The sequence below is a fragment of the Manihot esculenta genome, chromosome 1 (assembly GCF_001659605.2).
Source record: "Manihot esculenta cultivar AM560-2 chromosome 1, M.esculenta_v8, whole genome shotgun sequence".
NCBI classification, from domain to species: Eukaryota; Viridiplantae; Streptophyta; class Magnoliopsida; order Malpighiales; family Euphorbiaceae; genus Manihot; species Manihot esculenta.
In genome coordinates, this window is record NC_035161.2 from 40,788,437 (window position 1) to 40,803,620 (window position 15,184).

Here is a 15,184-nt window from a genome sequence, read left to right on the forward strand (position 1 = left end):
TTAAATTGATTATTATATAAAGTCAAAATTTATATTAAATTCATCCTAAATAATTTGATTTGATGGAAGAGAAAAATAGGAGGGGTTAATGGCCGACACCTAATTGTTGAGTTAGGTGCAGGCGAAGCGAAGGCCAGGAGATGAGATTAGATAGTTGAATTTTTGAATTATGAGTGGAGAGAGAGAGAGAGAGGGGCTCTCTCCAATAATGTATGAGAAATAAAGCATCGAAAGACTGGCTGGAAACCCCCTGCGCCAGGGAACACTTATTCCTGATTTACATCAAAATTAAATCACATTCATTTTTGGATAATTTACAATATTACTTACTTCTCAAAGTAAATTTATAATTTTTTAATAATAAATAATTTAATTTTTAAAATTTTATTTTATTTTACTATAATAATTTAATTCAAATTAAAAAGATTAAATTGTTGTTAATATTAAAATTATATGGATTAAATTATTAAAATTAAAGAAATTACATTATTATAAAAAAATTAAATTTAAAAAGATTATGAAAAAAAATAAAGTTCACAAGCAATGGATAGTACAGGCTAATGAGATACACCCAGAATCAGCTAGCATGTAAGAATCCGACAGAGGAAGTACAGGAGCAGTATGAAAAGCAGAACATGTGACGTAAGACCAAGAAATTGAAATAGAAATTGCTTTGAATTCAATTGTTCATCTTCGTTTTAACTTTGGCCCTGTACTGTACGTTTTCCACTCCACAGTCCAGACAGCTTTCACCGAAAAATCCCAAAACTCATACAAAAATATTTCTGGAAACTTGGCTGCTTCTGAGGTGGATTCTTACACGTGATCTCTATAGATTTTAGTCACACTTGTTTGTTTGTTCATATCATCATAATTAAATTTTGGTGCTTTATTGGATGTTTCCTGTAATAGCAAAACCAGCTTTTGTTGGGCTTCAAAAATCTCCTGTCAACAGAACGATGACATGCGAGCCACTGTTCAACTGTTTATGCAGAGAAAACAAGCTCAGCTCCTTTTAGGCTTAAAATGTCCATGTGGGATTCGGACATGGCCACTTCTTCAGTATCAGAGCCCATGAAAACAGAGAAGTTCGTGGGGAACATAAAGTTTTCGAGCTCTACCCCTTTTCCTTTGTGTATTGTCCCAGTAAGGATTTTAAATAGTTAAAAAGAAAAAAACAAGCATGCATTAAAGATAATGCACAAGACAAGACTACAATTTGTAACAGATTCAAGGAAGGTCCAGAGCAGACAGTCCTAACGCCAACTAACAAAACAAAAATCACACAAACAATATCTAACGCTTACACATGAAAAATCAAGATTACCTTATTGCTCAGTTTTTTTTAATACCCATCTTATTTTTATTCTTAATTCATGTTTAAATCCTTAACAAATCACAGATGAAAACTGTTACGGAAGCCACAAGGCAGTACTCCTGCTTTCACCTTCTTGGGTTTATCCTTGAAGCTGTGTCCAATTCCATTCCTCCTCCTCTTCCTCCTCCACAATTTTGACTTTACAAACTCACTCCAATTTTTAACCATAGAAGAGCGACCACGCGTACGTTCCCTTTCTCCGGAGCCCAATAAAAGGGCGGAGCCGGTGACTGTATTAGACGGCCTTCTCGATACTCCAAGAGATGGCAGTATCATTAGATGGCGTTCAATGTGATGGCTAAGTGACACCAACTCATATGAGTCATACAAGAGGCTGTCTAAATCCCATATGAGTAAGGCTTCTTGGAACCCTAACGTTTTCTTCATGGGAATCTGCAAGATTTTGTTTGCTTTCTCAGGAAAACGCAGAAGAATATACTGACAAATTTGGTCTGTAAGTAAGTACAGAGAGATTGTCAATTGTCATGGGTTATTAATAGTTGGGTTGGACACAATTTTAGGTTTCAGAAGTTGCCCCTTAAAAGCAGAGCTAAAAATGAGAATTCTAGGGATCGGATTGTCTTTTTGGGTGCCTTGGAAAACCAGAGAATTGGCTTAATTTGGTGGAGAAAATGACAGATAAGCTGATTTAAAAAATTGGCTTTTACAGCCAAAAATAATCATTAAAATGGCATCTCATTAGATATGCATGCCTTTTTTAAAAATACTATTTAAAAAATATTAAACTATTTTTTTATATAATTTAATTATAAAAATATCAAAAAGAATGCTTTTTTAACGAAGAAAATTTCTTATCACAATCCAATTACTTGCACCAACCACAGCAATTGCATACATAGCAATGAGTTTCTGACTTAAGAAATACTTGAGTGACCATTGCATTATAAATTTAAAATGAAACCAATAAAAGAAACAATTATCTACTAATTACTGATTGAAATTATAATAAGGACTACTTTGCAATTGCATATGAAATAATACATCCGATTGCACCCAAAAAGTTCTTACTTTATATATAAAATAATAGAAATTCTTAGTTATACCTCAGTGTATAAACTCAATCAATTTATGGTTATCATATATGATAGATTTCATTTGTAAAAATATACTGGTGATTTGTAATTGGTTGGGTGTATAAACACGCTGGTGCAACTAAGAATTTTACTCCTCCACCTAAGTTGAATGCATATAAGTGAAACCTTGTTGCTCTTTCTAGATATGAGAGGTTACAATTTTAAGAAATACCTTCTTAATCCTTGTAATATAATTTTAGGAGACATTAGTTACTGATTTAGTCATTATCTCATATTAAAATTTTAGTTAAATAGTCTTATACTCTTTGAAAGAAGAGCATGCAACTAAGCAGAATGGAAAAATCTATATAATTCCTTGGCAGATTGAACTATTATAAAAGCAAATGATCAACCAGCAGTTTCTCACATATACTCACTCAAAAGGCAATACTGCTGTAGGTCTTGGCAATGTTGTTGCTGAAGATTTGCAACACCACATTATTAGTGGGGCAGATGTACCGTGGGGTTTTAAACTGGCTAACAGCAGCTCCTAATCCTAGGTAATGATCCAGAATCTTCTGGAAGGTTCCCCTGCGAACCACTCTGAGCTCAAGAGGTCCAATGGCATTGATCTTGCGAGAAGTGATGTAGCCTGCGTCAAGGAAAGACCGGTCCAAGCAATTGCAACATTCTTGCAACACCTCCTCAGTTGGTTCTCCATTAATTTCCCAGAAGATTACATAGTGGCCAGGGTCTGTGGATCGGTCCACTAGACTGCTGAAATCAACAAGTTCAAGTTTGTCTTGAGCTAACAGTCTGGCCGCTTCTTCAACAGAGAGTTGCAAGTCTTTCTCAGTGTTCTTGTCAATGTTTATAGTTAGTAGTAAGCTCCTCCTGCATACAAATTTAAGTTCTGGGGTTGAGTTATGGAAGCCCATAATCTTCACCACATCTCCTAGTCTGTACCTGTACAAACCTGCAGATTGAGGTTAAATTTTAAGCAGATCAGTGGAATGATATGAACATTTAACATTTGGCTATACAGATAATTTTTGAATCAAGAATAGGATAAAGACCAGAATAATGTATGCTACTACGTCTACCGACATGAGAAAATCAATCAATCAGACCAGGTGAAGGTCCAAAGTGAAAATTACAAATTATGCACATCCAGGATTCTGTAGTCAAATAGCTAAAATACAAGACCTATAAAGATATAAATTTTTTTCGTCCAGTCTGTGTTATCATTATTATTATTTATTTCAAATCCATGACCAGAGGCCATGTTCTTCTAAGTAGTCCTATTCGAAGCTTGTGGGTACACCATCAGTAGTCACTAAATCCCCCCAAAAAAAGGGGAAAAAGAACCCACCCAACCATATACCTACTAGTTTGTACTATTTGTTCTTTTTCTTCTTTTTTTTTAATCTTTATAATTGGTGAGAAATTTAATTGCATGTTTCCTTTCAATAAATAAACCAATACTTCTGAAAAGGACAACTAAGAACTGCTTTTCCTAGGCAAAGCTATTAAGAACTGTAAGACTTCAGGACAGGAGAAAGCAAAAATTACATTAAGGAATTCAAAGGGAAAAGCAACCAAGGGAAAACAATATGATTACAAGCAAAGACTAGAAGAAGAAGCATCATGTTTTGCCTACAAAGCAACATTTTGTCTCAACTATAATGATTTGAACCTTGGATAAGCCTAATTGCATTCAGCTAAAATTATATTAGGTAAAACAGAGTAATCTGCTGATATCTAACTGAAGGCTCAACGGGCTTCTTGATAAACAAAAAGAATGGAGAAGGCAACATGCCCTTCGTAATCCTCTCACAAGGCTAACTAAATGAAATGCAGTAAGCAGCAACACATTTAAAGGTTTAATTTTGAAACAGTTCCTCAGTGGCAAACATGGGTTTTCTTGCAAAAACAAATTGTGTTTCCTGATGCTGTGTAACACATGCGGGACATTATGATATAATGACTTAAAGCTGGGGTCTCACTAAGGTGTCAAATATTTAAAGGTGTCTACATAAAACACAAAGTTTACTGATGACAGAGAGAAAATGATGCATGCATCTCCTAATCTCAAAATAATAATAAAAGTCAAGTCAAATAGTTCTTGTTGGTCATAGAGACGCTAATAGAGAATACAACAAAAATAATTGATAATCACGGTAGAACTGGAGAGAAGAGACGTTTTGTTCAGATATGTTTTCTTGGTCTCTACACTCAGATGGGATGCAAAAAATTTGGCCGTAGATTTGACTAAATGGCTTTTATTAGAGACAAAGCACCCAAGGATAAATGCATAAGAGATGAAAAATGATATGGACAATTTCCTCATACTTGAAGTCCTAATGTCTAAGTTACCTACGTTGTTCTAAGAAAGAATTTAAACCCAAAAGAAAAACACACAGTACCTGCAAAATTTGTGACAATGATTTCATACTCTTCTCCAATGTTGACTTCCGTTAAACCCACTGGCTTAGGCTCTGTGAAAATATTCTCAGCATTGTCTCCAAGAGGAATGAATTCAAAGTATCCAATATTAGGTAGCACAGCAAAAGTAGCCAACTCAGGAGGTAGCTTTGGATTGACATTTGCTCCAATCCACCCTTCTGTAGCACCATAATCACCACTCACCAAAGGCATCTCACCAGCATAGTGCCTCAGTTTTTTCACATAAGGCTCCATTGACCCAGTCATTATCCCAAATACATACTTCACATTAGGAAAAAGTTCTGGTATTAATCCATACCAATTACTCAATCCTGAGCATTTCCTATGAATCAGCTCAGCCAACTCAACATTTGGCTTAAGCACTTGTGACATTGCATTTCTAATGGAAAAGTCAGTGACTCGGCTGCTGAGTACCCCATTGCGAATGTCATCACAAAGCTCTTCCCAAACTTGTTCAAAGGTTCTAAATGCAAGGACAATACTGTGGGCAAATATAGAGAACACAAACTGAATTTCTTCACAGTGGATTAACCCGCATAAGAGATGGCAATACAATGATTGGTGGAAGTCAGACCCAAATATCACTTCATCAGGGCTGCAGCAATTGAACTCCATTGTCTGCAATGCATTTTTGTAGTGTGGACTGCGGAAGAGATTTGTTGTGGCAGTCCCAGCAGCCAACCCCCCTTTTGTTTTGTACTGTTTGCTGCTAAAATTGAACAGCAAGGCTTTTCCATCCCCAGTAGGGAACTCTCTGCATCATAGTGAATGCAAAACAATCCCCTAAATTACAAAAAGTTGAAAGGCTTTGCTAGTAAGATAATAATTCACTTTTATTACCTGTTTCTAAATGCAAAAGAAGTTCTATATATCTGCAAGGTGTTCTCTGTTAATTCATCATTGAATGGTAGATATTTTGGCTTTCCTTGAGTAGTACCCGAACTGCAATAATCCAAGTTTGTCAAAACTAAAACTTGGATAACATGAAAAGCTGTCTGACTCATGAAATTAACATACAGCATAAGCTTCTACCTCAGAGATATGGTTGTTATGGGCTTTCTGGTGAGAACAGGGGAACGATCACCATCTGCAATTCTTTGAATATAAGGTTCCAAGTCCTTGTGAGTAACAATGGGAACATGATCTCTGAAAGCCTCTGGATCAGTTCGTCCATTGAGACCCAAATTCTGCAAGTACTCTGCAGAGCCATTCTCTTCCAGAATCTTCTTGAGGGTCTCTATCTGGACCCTCTCAGCATCCTTTGTAATTGCTTCAAATTCTTCTATCACTTTATCGACGTTAATTTTTTCCATCTTTTCTAACATCTTCACTAAACTTCTTAAACTGCACCAGAAACAAAAAGGAATTTGGGAGTCATACGTCATCGACAGAATGAAGATGATTGAATTTGACGCCAAAAATGAGCTAATTAGGACCCAGGAAAAAAATAGGCTTGCCAGGAAAAATGCTTAACAGCTCTGCACATTCAGAGAGAGAAATAATTCCGGAAAGTTAACATCAAGAACCACAGTCAGCAGCAGATAAAGATTGATGGAAAATAAATTCAATTAATTTAATCTTCAAATACAAATTATTTGTCAATCCAACGACCAAAACCTCCGGTCAACGAAGAGCTTGATTGTTTAAGTTCACAAATATATTTTTTCTAGAGAAAAGAAAAGAAAAGGAAATAATCCAGAATTCAGAACTCGATTACTTTCTTCCATTTTACCTCATTGCTCTCTGCAACCAAATTAAATTGAAAATTGGAATAGAGGCACCCAACAAGTGCTTTGCTGTAGTAATTTTTGCAAGGAAAAAAGCAACAAACAAAGCCAGAGATTGACTTACGATAAGTAGAAGGAAGGAAAAGGATTCACTAATATTGTGCAAGTGATGTAAAGGAGGATTAGCGAACAAAAGCCTTCAAAGTTGAAAGCGTTGATCTTCGTTTGACGATAGTCAACGGGTCAACTCTCCAGAAATTTCCAGGAAAAAAATAGAGAAAGAGAGAGAGAAGAATTTGAAGCCACAAATAAACAGTAGGAAATCAGCGAGAAAACGAGTAGAGTTCAAATTCACAAACCGAGTTAAAGCTCAAAACTAAAGTAGTTGTTTTACCTCGTTAATAGTATAACAGAAAGAAACCACGAGGAAAAAAAAAACAAAGAAAGTTGAGCAGGCAAAAATCAAATAGAAAGAAAAGGTACTCCATAAAGAACAACATCCAAAGGTCTCCATGCGATTGACAAAGAAAAAAGTACCAAACAGCTTCGAGTCAGAAACAATTACAGATACCAAAATACAAACAGAAAGAAAAAGAAAAAGTATACACCATATCAAGAAAACCATATTACAGAATTCTAGAACAAAGCAGCAGAGACAATACCTGTAAACAGAGAGAAAAACAGCAGCGACTTTCAGAAAGAAAGAGAGAGTACTGGGCAAGTACAATGATGAAGAGAAAGCGAGCTTTTCTAAGTAACGAATTAAAGAGAGGAGGAGAAGAAGAAGAAGTTACTGAATCACTGATATCGATGCAAGTTGTCTTGCTCACTCTGGGCGGAGGGAGAAGCCAATGTTAGATAGAGGTGAAAGAGATTTTTACAAAGAAAGAAAGTGAGAACATTTGATTACTGGGAGATGAGCGGAAGATCCTTATGGGCTTTCATTATATATGTCTATAATGCGGTACCTCTTCCATTTGACCAAAGCCCTCCACTTTTCGCCGTGTTATAAAGACAGAATTCCCATTTTGCCCAAAACTTCATCCAATGACAGTTTTGTCCTTGCTTTCCTTACCAAAATTACTCATAATTTTCACTGATTATCCCTCAATTTTGAGTCTCAAAGTGGTTACTGAATTTCAATCTATTTCTTAAAATTTCATGAATTTCAATTTTTACATTAAAAAGCTTCTTCTTACTATTTTCCGTCCAATTGTCCGTTTAAAATAAAATGTGATTTATCCATGTACATATATAAAATAAATAATAAATTTTTCTCCCCCACATATATAACCTTTAGTAATAATTTAGGATAATATTCACAGATTTAATTTGATAATAAATATATCTAAATAAATTTGATAAATCTTAGATTTTATTTCTCCAATTCTCATTTTATTTTATAAGTCTTTAAATTAATGAATATAGTGTTTTAATGGGATTTACTGTTTTGAGATTTTAAATGAATATTTTGATGGGGTTTTGCAACATGTTTGAGTATATTTTACTTGCATCTTCTTTGATAGATTTAATTGCAATGGTATTTGAGTTTGTTTTTTTTTAGCTTTTAGCTTTCTATGCATGGATGATTATTTAATATAATTCTAAACCAATTTAAAATTTGTTTTCCTTGTTGGGTTTTCCTTCACAAAGCCTCTTATAATAGTAATTTTTCTTGGAATATTCTATAGAATTTGTAATTTATAAGGTAACTGAAATGAAAATTAACTTATATTTTGATAACAATAAAGTCAATAATTTGGATTATTTAACTCGATTGTAGTTATTGGTTATTTTCTCATAACTCAATATTTTTTATGATTTGAGGAAATTTCTGTAAGGAGAGGGGAGAGAGATCTTGAGAGAAATGAATGAAAAGGTTAACTTTAACCTTTTTGCATAGAGAGAGATTTTGTAAATCTTTGAAGATATTTTATTTAGATGATAAAATGGTAGCATTTCAATCAAGATCAAGACTACAACGTTTCAATAAAAATGAAATATTATCCAAACTTTAAATGATAATGATTTTGATTGTTGAAATAAAAATTCTAGAAGATATGTGTATAATATAAATATTGTATTTTTTATTTTTTTTTATTTTTTCAATTATTTGCTTACACAATGAGCCAACTCTTTCATTCAATCCAAAAAAATCCACAAGTGTGTATATAAAGAAATGTAACATCAATAAATTAAAACATCATTCATTTTCAGCACAAATACATAACCACACGAAAACAAGTTGGAAAAAAAAAGCTTTTTAAATGTATATTTATTAATGTGGTCCTAGGTTTTAAAGAATATAAGTTATATGAATTTTAAATGTATATTTATTGATTTGATCATAGGTTTTAAAAAATATAAGTTATATGATTTAGAAAAGAAAAAATATTATTAAAAAAATATTATTTTTTATGAAAATATCTTCCCTTACTCCTAAGAACAGCATAACCAAACTGCTGTTGTGCCCCTACCCAATTTGATTGTGATACTTTTTCAGACCAAAGCACATTTCATCACATGCCAGAAACCAATCCCACACAACCACAAGAGATTGACACACCTACACTAGAACTTACAGTTTTCAATCATACTATAGAGATTCCCTCACCATCACAAACAAGGAAAAGCACAAGATAGATATCAAAGTCACAATGGTTAGATGATTATGTTGCACAAATACCATATAGAAAAAAAAATGTAGGTCTTGCATATGCAACATACTTGTTCACCTTCAACTACTTTCTTTAGTCACTCACCCACATTCAATCATAATTATAATCATTTTGTAGTTGCATTATCTAACGTGTTAGAACCTAAAAACTATAGGGAGCAATAAAAGACAGCAACTAGTATTGGCTTGAATCCGCGGACAGCTCGGGATTGCGTATATTTTTTTTGAATCTGAACAAAAGATTTGAGATTTGCTTTTAAAACGGGCTTTTTTACTTGACTCGTTTTGGAATCACACCCATGTAGATTGGACCGGATGGGTTCGCGGACTACCCGTTTTAAAAATACTTAAGTAACATCATTTTATTCATCAATTTTATTTTTTTATAGATAAAAACCAAGATGTGGATGACAACAAAAAGGTAGATAGAGAATATGTATTAATTTTCAAACAAGATTTAAATATTGTTGATTTAGAGGAAGATGGTGTTGATTGATTTTTTTTTTATTTTGTATAGTTCTTAATAAGTTTATTTTATTATTTAGACGAGTTTAATGAGGTCTATTTAGATTTTAGAAAAAAAAATACAGAATTGAAACTTATTTATTGATTATAATATCTTTTTTTATTTATTGATTGTGGTTGGTATAATATATAACTTTAGTTAATAGTGTGAATTTAATAAGTTCTTTTAAATTTTAATTCAATTTTTTTTATAAAAAGCGGGCTGCTTAGGTTGGTTGCAGACCTGACCGAGCCTAAATATTAGAAGTCCATTTTAACGGACTTTTTTAGTTCGATCCATTTTGAGATCGAGGTTAATAATATGCACATTTATATAGTTTTAATATTCTAAAATACATAGATATTGAGTTTGATTTTATTTAAAACAAATTAATTCGTTTAAATTTTATTATCTTGATAGGTTAAATAAGAATTAGAGAATAATAAGAGAAAAATCTGGACTCTATATTCTGAAATCAAACGTGAGCATAACCAAATCCATAGAAGGATAAGAAGCAGAGTCATTTAAACTCTAACTCCTAGATGAACTGTGTTATGGATTACGTTATGGACATAACATATTTAGCAAACAGAGTCCAGTTTCAAATCCGAAAAACAAACAGGTAACTCTCATATGCTAATATGTACTGACTTTGATTTTAACTATTTGTATTTAGGTTAAGTCGGAACTCTTAGCATTATAAAAAGAAGACATTCTGATGTATCTTCGATCTCGTCTCATCTCTCAGTTCTCATTCTTAATTAGTTTAAGAGGTTGAAAATACTTTTCTCATTGTGGTGTTTCAGCTATGAATATGTGTGGCTAGTTTCTTATTTTCAGTTAAAGAATAATTAAGATTTTAGTTCAATTGGTTGTGAGATTTATGTGATTCTATTGTTTTCTCAATTGTTATTGGTATTTATATTATTCTCATATTTATTATTTACTATTATTCTGTTGGTTATTGCATTAAGACGTCATTACTCAATTGATAGAATGATATATTGCTATTCAGATTAATTAAATCCATAATTATTTAGTTAAACTGAAATAAGTAGTGAATTAGGTTGCGTAAGACCTTCCTAAGAAACAGTATAATCTAACTTAAATAAATCGAGCATATCGCGTTTATTATTAGAATTAGATTACGGTTGTTCAAAAGTTAGACCTAATTAACGAGCATCTCTTAGCTAGTTTAAAATTTAAGAAATGATTAGATTTCTAAAGTGTTTTTTATATCAATAACTGGTTTATCAATAATTAAATTAAGATTATTTTTATATCTATGATCAACCAATAAAAATCGAAACTAAGATTATTCCTTTAACTGAATATTTCTCATCTTAAATTTAATTGCTTCTTTATTTGAATTGGTTTTATTTATTTTCCCTTCTCTACATTCAAAACCTCCCCCCATTTTATTTTATTTTATTTTTGTTTCTTGTTCATTTAATAGAATTAATTTACTTACCAATATCTGTGGGATCGACCCTGCTTACCATTATCACAAGTTTTATTTTTAGCAGGAATTTATTTTTAGTGGTCTCGATGCCCATCAGAGGCCGCGTGGGTTGAGCCAGACTGAACAACCCATTTTGACAACACTAGTAACTGGATTAGAGTTATGCAATATGAGATAAAAGCATTAGAAACAAATGACATATGGATCTTAATCAAGTTACTTGTAGGAAAGAAGGCAATTGCCTCCAAGTGGATCTTCAGAATTAAATATAATGTAGAGGAGACAGTCAACAGATACAAAGTAAGGCTAGTTGCAAAGGGTTACGGCCAATTATCTGGCATTGACTACCATGACAGTTTCTCTCTTGTTATCAATGGTAACAATATTGAGAACATTCATGACAATAGCAATAACTTAGAATTGGACAATACATTAATTAGATATCAATAATATATATTCATAGACATGTTGATGAAGACCTATATATGGAGGCACTAGAGCATGTATGTAAGCTAATTAGAAGGGTACAACATTTCTAAAAGGCACGTATGTAAGCTAATCAAAAGCATTTATGTACTCAAACAAGATGGTAAGCAATGTAATAGGGAGTTAACCTGAAAGTTTTGCAAATACGATTTCAAGTAGTCAGAAATTGATTATTGTCTATTCACTAAAGTCTCTAATAATTCTTTTCTAGCCCTAATTATTCATGTAGATAATCTCCTAATCACAGGAGCAGATAAAAAATAAATAATTGAAGTAAAGACTTATCTACATGATGAGTTCACAATAAAAAACTTGAGACATGTGAGATATTTCTCGACCTTGAAATAGCAAGGTTAACTGAAGGCATGTTCGTACATCAACGGAAAATATGCAAGTGATATCATAAGAGATGCCAAGCTACAGGATGCAAAGATAGCTTTTTTCCCGTTCCTCAAAAGGTTAAAGATTGACAAAGATACAGGAGAAATACTACTAGATACAGAATAATATAGGAGATTAATCAGACAGCTTCTATACCTCAATCTCACATGGCCTGACATAACATGCTCCATGCAATAGTTGAGTCAATACATGTATCTCCCTCACAAGCCACATTTCGATGTTGCCTTGCATGTCGTATGATATCCCAAAGGAAGCTCCCATAAAGGTTTGTTCTTCTCAGCATCCACGATCTGTGAACTATAGTGAATAGCATACTTATTTCGGGAATTCCAAATCGAAGCTCAACTCCCTATTCTCTTTGATGGATCAAATCTCAGACCTCTTTATGAAATCCCTATGAGCTTCTACCCTACATCATCTCTTGTCCAAGATGAGACCGCACCCTTCAGATTCGTCTTATTCTTGCGAAGGGATGAAGATGTTTTAATAAGATGGCAAAACTATAGCATCTCAACCAAGATCAAGACGACGACGTTTCAATGAAAAGGAAATATTATCCAAACTTGAAACGACAACATTTTTTGTTCTTAAAATGAAAATTCTAAAAGATACATGTATAATGTAAATATTGTATTTTTTCAGTTTTTTTTTAATTATTTGCTAGCACAATGAGCTGGCCTTTCATTCAATCCAAAAAATCCACAAGTGTGTATATAAAAAAATGCAAGATCAATAAATTAACACATCATTCTTTCACAAAATACATAACTTTTGCAATTTTCAATTCCACATGTGAGAGAATAAAAATTTTAATTTCAAAATTTCAAATAGAATAGCTGACAAGCATAACAAGTGTTTTTTTATGTAAAAATTAGAATTTTGAGAGTCTTAAAAAAGAAATTAAAATTCAGTGAACACTTTAAAATTCTTCTAAAATTGAGAGATGACAAGTAAAAATTATCCCTAAAATTACATGTCTTTGTTGTGTACTAGTAAGAATCTTGCAAAGGAATATGTTATAAATGAATTTTTCAGCACCAACTCGGTATATCATGTGTTTATATTTTCATGTATAAAAATTTAATTTTTTAAAAATTATAAATAATGCATCTATTTTTTTTATGAGTAAGAGAGTGTATATGTAGAATATACCGAATATTTATCCATTATATAAAAAATATAGGTAGATGATAATTACAATTTTAAATTCTTTTTATTAGTTCAGATATGATTTTAAGAAAATATTTAACTAATTTTAGATGATTTATTTCAATATAAATAATTTTATAATAATAAAACAACAATTATTTAAAAAAAAATCATTGTATGATTTCTTAAATTTTTATTCAATTAATTAAGCCTCTTTTTAGCGTTAATTATTAAAAAAAGAATTGTTATTAACGCTTGATTTTACGTGGAGCCCTTCCAGGGACAAGATTCTAAGCCAAAAACATTGCATCCAAATCCTTATCTTTTTTTTCCTTCTTAAGATTTTATTCTACAAGACTTTCTTCTTAAAGAGAAAAAGCAATTATGGAGCTAATAATTTAATTGCTGATAATATTAGTAATGCTAATTAAACCAAACATGCACATAATTATTAGTTAATGATTTAATTGGTAAAAGCATTGTAGATATGAAAAAAAAATACAAATTGACCAAAATATAATAATATAAAATATGTCTGTAATTTTGAAGGCAATCTTGTCTGGTCCAAATTAAAATCTAGTGGGGAACTGGTGGGACACCGAGGCAACGGTTTTTTAATCCAACTCGCTAATCTACCACAAAGCCCATGGACTCAACCCACGTTTAATTTATTCAAATATGTAACTATTTTATGTTCTAAAAAAATAATAATAATAATAATAGCCTCTAGAAGCGTATTTGAATCTAAAAGTATTGTAATATATAAAATTAAATAATTTTGCGAAAGGGGACCAATTGAATAAATTTGCAATTGGGTCATTGTCTGATTGATGGCCAAGATTCAGGAGTTATTTACTATATGCGCCTCAACTTTTTTTTTATTTTATTTTTAATGTGACGTATTTTTAAGGAGTGATGATGTGGATTTACCTAATAAAATTATCTGTTTTGTCCTATATCAATGTAGTCGTTAAACATGTATCTTTCTGAGATTGCAAAATTCTGCTTTAAGAGATTCAACAATGCAAAATTAATCTGGACTGGTTATTGATTTGTCTTGTAGTGAAGATGAGCTTAATCTGGATCCAGGAGGTTCCAAGATCTTCATGAATTTTTATTTTATTTTATTTTATTTTTAATATAAATTTAACTCATAACTTAAAATAAATTAGATGGATAAGCTCAGGATTTGCAAATCATTAATCAGAAATATAATTTAATATTAAAATTTTTATCACCATCTTTTTTAAATAAAAATTAAAAATTAAAAAGTAAAATTTAAAATTTTTTAAATTTACTGATATACTCTTAACACCAAATTAAATCTGTGAGTGTAAAATTTTTATCAATAAATTCTCATTCAAATCATTTTGTAATTCAGTTATTGTTTAATATGTAGTATTGTAGTTTTATCAATTTAAAAAATTATTTTTATATTTGAATTTATAATATTTATTTTTTTAAATAAAAAAAAGATAAATAAATATAACAGAGTAAAAAAATATACGAATTACAAAATATGAGAGATAAATATATTAATTAATGATATAATTATAGAAATACATTAATTAATGGAAAGATTAGAAATAGTAGTTAGAAAATCCCAAAGGACATTACCAAATCAAGTAATTTTTTTTCTAAAATATTTTTTGCAACAACATAAATTATAAAAATATATAGCTTTTAAAAAATATGAAAACTATATATATAGAGACTTTATTTTTTAATACTATAGTTAAATAATAAAAAATATATTTTTTAAAAAATAATATTTTTAAAATGTGTTTTTAATATATAAATAGCAAACATGACTCTAACAAAAATTAATTTAGTTGTCCTAAAAGAGTTTTTATTATTACCGATATTATTATTACGAGAGATTCAGACATCCGTTTTTT

At 31.3% G+C, this 15,184-nt stretch overlaps 1 protein-coding gene across 7 annotated transcripts; it reads right to left on the bottom strand.

Annotated features, from left to right (window-relative positions):
- Positions 1 to 568: 568 nt before the first annotated feature.
- On the bottom strand, positions 569 to 7,536 carry LOC110614736 (jasmonoyl--L-amino acid synthetase JAR6). 7 transcript variants are annotated; one of them, XM_043949041.1, is made up of 5 exons: positions 5,911 to 6,586; positions 5,719 to 5,820; positions 4,839 to 5,632; positions 2,850 to 3,388; positions 569 to 1,771 (listed from the first exon to the last, which is right to left on the bottom strand). In XM_043949041.1, exons 1-4 carry the CDS (start codon positions 6,261 to 6,263, stop codon positions 2,850 to 2,852), a joined length of 1,788 nt encoding a protein of 595 aa, XP_043804976.1. In that variant the 5' UTR covers positions 6,264 to 6,586; the 3' UTR covers positions 569 to 1,771. The 7 variants fall into 7 exon arrangements, with proteins under 7 accessions (XP_043804976.1, XP_043804978.1, XP_021612087.1 ...); XM_043949043.1 differs by having other exon boundaries at positions 569 to 1,830; XM_021756395.2 differs by lacking the exon at positions 569 to 1,771 and adding an exon at positions 7,268 to 7,536 and having other exon boundaries at positions 2,759 to 3,388; positions 5,911 to 6,222.
- Positions 7,537 to 15,184: the final 7,648 nt, after the last annotated feature.